The following is a 10,925-nucleotide window of genomic DNA, read 5'->3' as shown; positions in this document are numbered from 1 at the left end:
TTGACTAATGGTGGTTTGAGGCAGGAACCAGAAGGCAGAAACTCAAATTCTGAATGCAATTATTTGTCCACTCCCATGTTGATAAGAGTATTAAATACTTGACAAATCTCCATTTTAAGGTACATTTTGAACAGATAAGAAATGTGCGATTAATTACAATTAACTATGGACAATCATGCGATTAATCGTGATTAAATATTTTAATCGATTGACAGCCCTAGTATTTTTATTTTTTTACACAGCTCTGCAGATTCAAGCTGACAAACACAATCCAGATATAAAAGACTTTGAGGAAAAAGGACACCCTTTAAAAGTTACAAACAGTCCCTTTAACTACGGACAATCATGCGATTAATCATGATTAAATATTTGAATCGATTGACAGCCCTAGTATTTTTATTTTTTATTTTTTCCTGGTGGAAATGGGCTTACACAGCTCTGCAGATTCAAGCTGACAAACACAATCCAGCTATAAATAGACAGGAAAAAGGACACCTTGTACAAGTTACAAACAATCCCTTTAACTATGGACAATCATGCGATTAATCGTGATTTAATATTTGAATCGATTTGACAGCCCTAATAATATATTGGATTTATATAGCGCTTTATATTAATCTCAAAGACGCTTAGCCCTAGTATTTTTATTGTTTTTTTTCCTGGTGGAAATGCAGATTCAAGCTGACAAACACAATCCAGCTATAAATAGACTTTTGAGGAAAATTTACATCCTGTCTCTTTACAAAAGGAGCCATTTAATTTTTTACAAAAAAAATATTAATTCTCTTATTCTCCCATGTGAGAAGCATTTTTATTCACCATGTCCATTTATGGACATTCATTTCCGGTCCTTTTATTTTGAAATCCGGATGTTGCGTTGTTGTTGATTAAACCGGAGGACCTGTATCGCTCTGCTCACAGCTGATCCGCTTCACTGCTGATTGAAGGATCCACCGGGTGTGTGTGAGTCACCTGTTTTTGATGAACTTGGAACAAAAGGGTGAAATTAATTACCAGCTCAAACATCCAGGCTGAAAACGGTCGTCTGTTTTCTCTTGTCTCGATCTGTTCCGTGACTTTTAAAAGCTGTCTTTGACTTCTTTATTGTAGTTAGTGAAGGAGAAATGTTTGTAGCAGCATCACACACCATGAGGACTTCAGGAGCAGTGAGATCATAGCGGGAAAGAAACGTGAGCTTCATATTTAATCCTTCTATTTTGTTTGAGTTTTGTTTTTTTAAATTGAAGGAACCATTGTGATGCATATGATAGCCTATTATAGGGGGAAATATTACACTGCTACACACACCACATGCATTTATCTGACAGGTTACTAGTTCTTTTAGTAGTACACTACATTAAATAAAACATATGATAAAAAATACAATGTATTAAGCCTGTAGTTTCCTTAATACAGCATATCAGATGGTTCCACTTAAATAGCTGTTAATCCTGCAGAGAGGAGTCTCTGGTAAAGTAACATAAGGGAATATAAGGTAACATAGCCTCAGGGGTGTTTTCCTGCAGAACCAGTTCCTCTATCTGATTCTTTGACATACAGTATATTATAATGTTAATTATAGTTCTACATCAATACTTTTAAGTATAATATCTGAGTACATCTTCCACCACTGGTAAATCCAACCCCACAAAATGCTGCAGACATTAATTTATTATTTAAAAAATAATAATAAAGAACAGAACTTCTTTTTTTTATTTTTTTTATTATTAAATTGAAACAGCTTACTAGTTCACGTATCACTGGTAAGTGGAGTTATGGTAACATAAGGTGACATAGACTCAGGGGTGTTTTCCTGCAGAACCAGTTCCTCTATCTGATTCTTTGACATACAGTATATTATAATGTCTATAATAGTTCTACATCAATACTTTTAAGTATAATATCTGAGTACATCTTCCACCACTGGTAAATCCAATCCCACAAAATGCTGCAGACATTAATTTATTATTTAAAAAATAATAATAAAGAACAGAACTTCTTTTTTTTTTATTTATTATATTTATTTATATTTATTTAAATTGAAACAGCTTACTAGTTCATGTATCACTGGTAAGGGGAGTTATGGTAACATAAGGTAACATAGACTCAGGGGCGTTTTCCTGCAGAACCAGTTCCTCTGCTTCTTTGACCTACAGTATATTGCTTGTTATTGTAATGTCTACATTAGTTCTACATTAATAAATTGAAAAGCTTACTAGTTCATGTATCTGTGTGTTTTGCATGGTGATTTTGCATGAGCCCTGCCTACCCTTAGGCCTTATCAGTTTTGTTGCATGACATCCATTGTGCCACAGGCAAGGAGAAGCAGGCAGCTGAGTGGCAGTGAAGATGAAGTCCAGGAGACCTCCTGACGGGGGTTACAGCTGGGTGGTGGTCATGTCAGCCTTCTTCATCATGGGCCTCACCACTGGCGTTCTCAAGAACTTCGGCCTCTTCTTCTTGGACATCCAGAGTCACTTTGGAGTCCTGACCAGCACCACCTCGTGGGTCACCTCCACCATGATTGCCATGTTTCACCTAGGAGGTAAAGACATGGTTTTCAGCTTGACGTTCTTCGTTGTTTTTTTGATTGTTTTTATAGTGTTTTTTTTATTTCCCCTCAGCTCCAGTGGCAAGTGCGCTGACCTTACAGTCTTCGCACAGAGTGGTCATCATAGTCGGAGGTCTGCTGTCGACCGCCGGGATGTTGCTGGCGTCTCTGGACCTCAGTCTGCCCTGGCTCTACCTCACCATGGGCATCCTGCAAGGTAACACACTCAGGACATACTGTGAACCCCAGGAAGCATTACCGCTCTTTTCACTTACTTTGCTTGGTCATTTTTAGTTTGAGGAACGACAAATTAACTCTACCTTTGATGATCCACTCGTTGGATCATTTGGTCATGATGTTCTTAACCCCTCAAAGGAGTTTCAAAATAAATCTGAGGGGTCACAAGCAGAACATGGGACTTTTTTCTTTTATGTAACCTTTTTTTTTTCTAAATAATTTTACTTTTCCAAATCTAACAGTTATTCAAATAAAAACGTCAGAGGTTTAGAGGAGATTGCAAGCAGACACTGCTTAATTTTAAGTTGTTTTGACCCTACCGCCCTCCCATTTATCATTTAATGCATTTTTACAATATTTTTGCTGTCTCCTAATAAGCACTGTAAATAAAAGGACAGGGTATTGTTGTGACCACGTCCAGATCAGAGGCCAGCTCCATTCAGATGATCCAGTTCCATCATCCTTCACTCTCAGCACTTAGTCCTGTTCCCCTTTTTATTCAAACGTATTTGTGTAATAATGTCATTCCCTCCTTTTCCTTTGTATTTTTTTCATCATGAAGAAAAGGGACAGGTTGACACATGCACTGAAAAGTCCACTGAGAACGGTCTGTGTGCATACTAACTTCCACACCAAGTGCTCAAGCTATAAAGACAGGCAGTCCACGCCTTTATTTGAAAAGTTGATCAACTTCTTTTGTGTAAACAGTGTCACAGCTCTTTGTCAATCAGATGTATTTGTCTTTTAATGGGGGCAAAATGAACCGGATTGAGTGGTTTGAGTCTTTTCCTGCTGATAGTCAGGACCGTGAGCTTGAAGAGTAGATCCCACAATCAGTTTTCAGAGGCAGTTGTGTAGCATTCACCAGCCAACACACAGAAAACCACTCATTCTTGGTCCTTTTACAGTAGAAAGTTTAATACAGAATCAGAAGCTGGAAAATGAAGATTTTTGTTCAATAAATATATTTGAAAAAATACAGAAATATTTAATAAAAAGACAAATGACCATATTTATGTTCTAATACAACTCTTCTAATGCATATCAGAAAATAAATCTGCATCTATTTTGATAATTGATTAATAGTTTTAATAATTTTTCAAGCATAATGCTTAAAATTCACAGCTTCCAGCTTCTCAAATTATATATGATATTAAACTGAAAATCTTTAGGATTTGGACTGTTGGACGGATACAGTAAGCAATTTGATGACACCACCTTGGTCTTTGGCAAATTGTGACGGGCATTTTTTTATATATTTTTTTTATTAACGATTATACATTCAGTACACCATTGCTCATTTTTATTTAGACGTGAGAATCAAAGAACTACATTCCTTTGTATTCAAGAAATATGAAACGGATAATATAAAAGATACAGGCTTGCATTTGGGGAACAATATCAAAAAAGGGACATTTTCAAAATAAAGGAAACAAATAAGTAAAGTAAAATAATAATTTGCATACATAATCTCTAATTTGCAAGTATCTGAAAAAATGCTGATAGGGAGATACAATTTTCTTTTTTAGTTGTGCGACGGTGGCAAATGCAATATCAACATATAGATCTTTGACGCTATGGATCCCTGAATCCCTCCATGTGCAGAAGGTTAATACATTATCAGAGGACCCAAATCTTCCAAAAAGAAATTAGATGGTTAAAGGTTTCCATCTTCTGTTTCCAGGAACGGGCATGTGCTTCACGTGGCTCCCTTGCAACACCATAATGAGCCACTACTTTGTACGGTGGCGTCCCATTGCCTACGCCATCGCCAGCTCCGGGGAGTGCGTCTTCTCCATCTTGTTCAGCCCCTTCTTCCAGTGGCTGATTGAGACGTACAGCTGGCAGGGTGCCTTGCTCATCATCGGAGGCCTTCAGCTCAACCTGTGCGTCTGCGGCGCTCTCATGAGACCCCTGGAGGCCGCTCAGAGCCCAACGCAGGAAACCAAAGACATACTAGAAGGCGATGCCGCTGTGCTCCCAACAAAGAGGAAAGTTATCTTCCAGTTCTCCCTGTTGAGAAAACCTGAACTAGTCCTCTACATCCTGTTCGGCATCTTTGCGGCAGCAGGGTTTTTCATCCCACCTCTGTTTCTAGTGCCCTTCGCCAACAGTGTGGGGATCGATAAGTACCGGCCAGCCTTCATCCTCTCTACACTGGCGTTCGCAGACCTGGCGGGGAGGCTGCTCAGCGGCTGGATATCCAACATGAGGCTGGTGAGGAACCTGCAGCTGCTCACCATGGTGGCCACTCTGCAAGGGGTGGTGCTCCTGCTGCTGCCCATCAGCCACAACTACTGGGCCATCCTGGTCATGGCCTCGCTCTACGGTTTCCTGTTCGGCTGCGTGGTGGCCATTCACATCACCTCCATCGTGGACATTGTAACCCTGGAGGGATTCGACAGCGGACTGGGGCTCTTCATGCTTTTCAGGACCATCGGTGGCTTCATCGGCCCACCTGCTGCAGGTGAGCAGTTTGTGTTTAGATGTCAAGTAGGAAAGAAAAGTTTCAGTTAGACCTGAACAATGAACATACAGCCACAAGTGAATGAGTTGTCATACAAGATAGACCAGCCAGTGTGCATAGTTAGTAGGTCTTTTAATTTCAGGGGCAATGGAAACATTTTGATTGATGGCCCCCCCGTCCCCACAACAAGCGTCTGTCATGTTAGGAATGACAACTTGCAGAAAGAAACTGGTTGCACCTCACAAGTGTTGGGGGAATTCAATTCTGTCATCAATACTACTGCTGTTAGCTGAAGTTTGCGATTTCAGTGCACAACTTGGCAGTTTAATGTGTAAGTAAGATGGAAAATATATTTTATTTTGTGTGCACTTTTCCTGTGCGACCTGCAATCATATGCTGGCAAAACTTCAAGAACCCCTGGTATAGTAATGTCATAAAAAATGTAATAGTATAGTATGTCATAAAAAATCCTTAAAAATGTCATAGTATGGTATATCCTAAAAACATCAAATAAAAAATATAAATGTATTTTAAAAATATGAAATAAATAAATGATATAATATATCATAACAAATATAGTATATCATAAAAATGTCATGATATAGTATGTCATAAAAAACATTTAGAAAGTGTCATAGTATATCATAAAAAATCGTTAAACATATTACACAGTATAGTATGTCATAAAAAAAGGCATAGTATATCATGAAAACATTAAAAAAATGTAATGGTATGTTATGAATAAAATCATTTAAACATGTCATAAAATAGTATCTCATTAATAAATATAGTATGTCATTTTATAGTATAGTATAAAAATGTCATAGTATATCATAAAAACCTCGTAAAAAATGTAATATAGCATGTCATAAAACATTAAAAAAATGTCAGTTGTAAAAAAAAATTACAAAATGTGATGGTATAGTATGTCATGATATAGTATGTAAAAAATACATTAAAAAAATTACACAGAATACAGTAGTATGTCATAAAAAATGATATGGAATGCCAAAAAAAATTCATAAAAAGTCATAGTACAGTATGATATAAAAATTGTCCTTATATGGTATGCCATAAAAAATTTCCGGACATAATGTCATACAAATGCCGTTTATGATATAGTATGTCATAGAATGTAGTAAGAATGGCACAAACGTCTCACTGCAGGTCTACAAACGCCTGAAGGAATGGATATGTTTGTTAATTTATTCAGCAGCCCTGGCACACTGTGATCTTCTGTTTCTTGTCCCTCTGTGTTTCCCGCGCAGGCTGGCTGGTGGACCAGACAAACGACTACAGCGCTGCCTTCTACCTCTCGGGCACCTGCCTCCTTTCATCAGCAGTGTTTGTCGTCCTGGTGGACTTCCTCGTTCACAGGAGAAAATCGCTGGAAGCTGAAGTTGATCAGGTAATCACCCAAGACGACCACGAGGAATAGTCAAGTGGGACTTTTTACATTAGGATTTTGAGCCTGAGGTGCCAGAAAGACGTGTTACGTGTTTGAACACATGCCAAATGCTGGGGGGGGTTGACAGACTTATGATGTAGGTGTAAGTCATTAACCCTTTCATTCCCAGCAGAATGTTGCTGTTTATCAACGATCAATAGTGCTGGTCCTTCGTTTATAAATTTTTTTTAATTATTGTATTTTAATTGGCAGCCAAGAGGAAAACGGTTTTAACCACAGAAACACTCTGGTGTGCAGTGATTTAAGTTTTTAGTTTAACACCAGACATTTTCTTTTTTTTTCTGTGGACTTTTTTCAAATGCCTCTTCCTCCACTCATCAGCTGTCGAGCTGCGTAAACAGACCGTAAACGAAATCCTGCTTTTCTCCATTTTTATTTTGTTTTTAAAAAACGTAGTTTGTGTTTCAAATGTATCTACCTCACTGTTGTGTTTCCCCGAGAGACACTTTGACAGACATATTAAAGAACATGTCTGTCAGAAAGTGACTCAAAGGACAAAAAGAAAATAGGATTCTGTACAGTTTCTACAGCTTGTTTTTATAAATGTTATTCTGTAAACTTTCGTGATCAAAACAATTTAAGTTGCAGTACAGTCTGCAGGATCCAAATGTTTCTTTTTGCCCTGGAGGAAACCGAGCTGACACTAATGACAGTGTTAAAAGAAAAAGGCAATAAATGCCATGTAAAGACAGAAACCAACAATGTGTTAGTCTGTTTCTCAGTACTGTCCTACATACCTACTCTGTTACTGTTACCCAAAAAGGAGGATGTAGTGTTTTTTAGGAACTATTTTCAAATAAATAAGTGCAATACATCCTTATTGTAAGCTAATGAGAGACTGAGAGGCTGATATATGGAAGTAGTCGTCTCTCGGACTGAAATGCTGCAGACTGTTGTTTTTTTTTTACCTCTGCGTGACTGTATTGTTTGCAGATTAACACACACTTTAGGTATATTTAAAGTTATTGTATTTGAATTGGCAGCCAATAGAAAAAGGTTTTAACCAAAGAAAATAATTTAAGTTTTTAGTCCGTAATGTAAAAATGTGTTTTCTGTGGAAATTTTCAAATGCCTCTCGCTCGACTCATTAGCTGCTGAGCTGCAGTAAACGGACACTAAATCAAATCCCGCTTTCTCCATTTTTATAAAAACGTAGTTTGTGTTTCAAATGGATCTACTTCACTGTTGTGTGTGTGTGCCCCCAGAGACACTTTGACAGACATGATAAACAACATTTCTGAACACATCTGTCTGACTGGAATGTCTGACTGACATGTTAAAGAACATGTATGTCATTCCAAAGACAAACAGAAATAGGATCCTTTACCGTTTCTACAGCTTGCAATTATTAATTTTATTCGGTAAACTTTCGTGATCATAACAATTCAAGTTGTAGTTGCAAGCTGTTGACAATCTGCAGGATCCAAATGTTTCTTTTTGCCCTGGAGGACCACAGCGTGTACAAATATACCGACTGAAGCCAAACCTGAGGATTAACACTGAAGTAATGCAGCAGACATGCCCACACTCAAACTATAGCCTCGCCTTTAATGGCACATGTGCAGCAGGTTTTCGCGTTTGGTGCTGATCATCACAGTGGTTCTATGTAAAAACAAACAAAGCAGAGAAACCGAGCTGATGCCATGGTACTGTAACTCTCGCTGTAAATACCACTGGTGTGATAAGTTAAGTGTTGTCTTTCTGTGTTACTGGTATGTTGGCAGTATGACTGGTTCTTAAAGGGTGTATTTTGTCGTCACAGGTCATGGTATAGCTTTTATTGTACATGAATATTGTCCAATCATGTCAGATCTTTCTGTGCAATTGAGACTAAAGAAAACGTCTTCAGAGGAAATGAGTAACTTTTAACCTCTTAAAATGTGGATTTTCTTAATGATTTTTGAAAGACGTCCAGATAACTTTTGTTGTTCGTAAAGTACTGTGATACTCATTCTCATGCATAGCCCACTGCACCTTTTTCCTACTTGAAAAATGTAACTTTTAAAGCAATTTCATCAAGCAAATAGTTTTAACAGATTCTGTCCAAGTAAAATTAATGGCTTCAGGTTACTGCTGTACATTTTGATGTTTTGAGTGACTAAAGTTTTGTCTCTATATGTAATGTTTTTCACGTCACCAGTTATTGTCCCAGTAACGTAAGCGTTAGTTATATCATAAAAAAGTCATAGTATAATATGTCTAATAATTAAAAAGTCATAGTATAATATGTCGAAAAATGTCCTGGTACAGTATGTCAAAAAAAACAAAAAAAAAAACTCCTAGCACAGTATGTTGAGAAAATTAAAAAGTCAGTCTAGTATGTCGGGGAAAAAAAACAAAACTCATAGTATAGTATATCCAAAAATAAGTCATTGTACAGTATGTTGAAAAAATAAAAAAACTCATAGTGTGTTGAAAAAAAATCATAGTATAGTTTGTCCAAAAATAAAAAGTCATAGTTTAGTAGGTCAAATTTTTTTTTTTTTGTCATAGTATAGTATGTTGAAAAAAATAAAAAAGTCAGTCTAGTATGTTGAAAAAAATAAAAAAAAAGTCATCATATAATGTCAAAAAAAGTCACTATGTTAAAAAAGAAATAAAAAAAGACAAAATATAGTATGTCAATTTTTTTTTTAAGAAGTCATATTATAGTATGTCGAACAAAATGAGTCAGTATTATTTCGAAAAGAAAATTAAAAAGTCAGAGTATGTAAAAAAAAAAAAGTCATAGTATGTCGGAAAAAATAAAAGACAGTAGTGCCAAAAAAGATGAGAAAAAGTCAATCCCGAGAAAAGTCATAGCATAGTATTTCACAGAAATACGTAAAGCCATAGTATAGTATGTTGAAAAATAAAGTTATAGTATATCGAAAAAAATTGAAAAAACTCATAGTATAGTATGTCCAAAAATAAGTCATAGTACAGTATGTTGAAAAAATAAAAAACTCAGTATATTATGTCGAAAAAATAAAATAAAGTCATAGTCTAGTCTGTCCAAAAAAAAAAAAAAAAGAGGCCTAGTATAGCATGTCAAAAAAAAGTTGAAAAAGTTATAGTATATAGTATGTTGAAAAAAGTCATTAAAAGTCATGGTATAGTGTGTCATAAAATGTCATAAAAAAATTCAATTAATAGCTCACCTGATAGACCGGAGTCCTTACCACAGCGGCGCGTTTTAATCCAACCCTTGGCCCTTTGCCACATGTCGTCCCGCCTCTCTGCCGCTTTTCTGTCTTTCTCTACTTTATAATAAAGTAAAAAAAAATGTAAATGGTCATAGTATAATATTTCATAAAAAATGTCATAGTATAGCTGGCCACAAAAAGTCATGGTATAATAAGCCATAAAAATGTCAGTCACAATAAAAAAGTCAGTATATCATAAAATGTCATAGCATAATATGTTATAAAAATGTCCTAAAAGTTATAGTATGTCATACAAAATTTCATTAAACAATTGGAACAGGCTTTGGTTGAATGCAGGTAAACAACAAAGCAAAAGACACGGTACACATTGGCCGAAATGCAATCTATCGTCTTACGATGATATTGGTTTTAAATTGGCTTGTAAACTGACTACTAGTGAAAATATTCTGTCGTACACATCGTCTCTAAACTCCAACTCCGGTCTCGCATTCTAATTTGCTCATCTGACTGTAAACAATGAGCAGCGCACGGAAAAGGAAGTCTTGGCCCGGATATCCGCTGGCTTCACCTGAACCCCAGAAATATCGCCCCTTGCCCCCCAGAGGCTTATCCGTCGTCAGACCGATAGCCGATGGGTTCCAAGATTGGCAGTCTCCCCGTACTGCATCTTACCTAACGTCACACAAAACATGTACACACTTAAAGACAAAAATGTTTAATACAGATTTTTGTTCCTACAGACAAAACATTTTAGATTAAGAAATAATTCATTTAAAATTAAGACTATCCTCGTCTACTTGGTCCACAAATGTCACAAAACACATTAAAACATTTTCATACACCAGTGAATATTAACAAGAGCCTATAATAAACTACCACTACATTTTGTCATATTTGAAAAAAAAAAAAAAAAAAGGGAAAGTCAAGGCAGCTATTTTACATAACAAAATTGAGGCACCAAGGGCACTTTTTTTTATAAATGTTGGGAGTCTAGAAATTAACTGTACTCAACTTAAAATACAGTGTTTCAGAGGTGTGTTACGGAGCAGCCTCTGT

At 36.4% G+C, this 10,925-nt stretch overlaps 1 protein-coding gene across 2 annotated transcripts; it reads left to right on the top strand.

Moving 5' to 3' along the window:
• Positions 1-774: 774 nt before the first annotated feature.
• Positions 775-7,848, top strand: zgc:114041 (uncharacterized protein LOC574425 homolog). 2 transcript variants are annotated; one of them, XM_037778795.1, is made up of 6 exons: positions 775-961; positions 1,111-1,190; positions 2,316-2,545; positions 2,625-2,768; positions 4,473-5,255; positions 6,524-7,848. In XM_037778795.1, exons 3-6 carry the CDS (start codon positions 2,350-2,352, stop codon positions 6,691-6,693), a joined length of 1,293 nt encoding a protein of 430 aa, XP_037634723.1. In that variant the 5' UTR covers positions 775-961; positions 1,111-1,190; positions 2,316-2,349; the 3' UTR covers positions 6,694-7,848. The 2 variants fall into 2 exon arrangements, with proteins under 2 accessions (XP_037634723.1, XP_037634722.1); XM_037778794.1 differs by having other exon boundaries at positions 775-1,000.
• The last annotated feature ends 3,077 nt before the right edge of the window (positions 7,849-10,925 follow it).

The sequence above is a fragment of the Sebastes umbrosus genome, chromosome 8, assembly GCF_015220745.1.
Source record: "Sebastes umbrosus isolate fSebUmb1 chromosome 8, fSebUmb1.pri, whole genome shotgun sequence".
NCBI classification, from domain to species: Eukaryota; Metazoa; Chordata; class Actinopteri; order Perciformes; family Sebastidae; genus Sebastes; species Sebastes umbrosus.
This window is presented reverse-complemented; position numbering and strand designations above follow the sequence as displayed.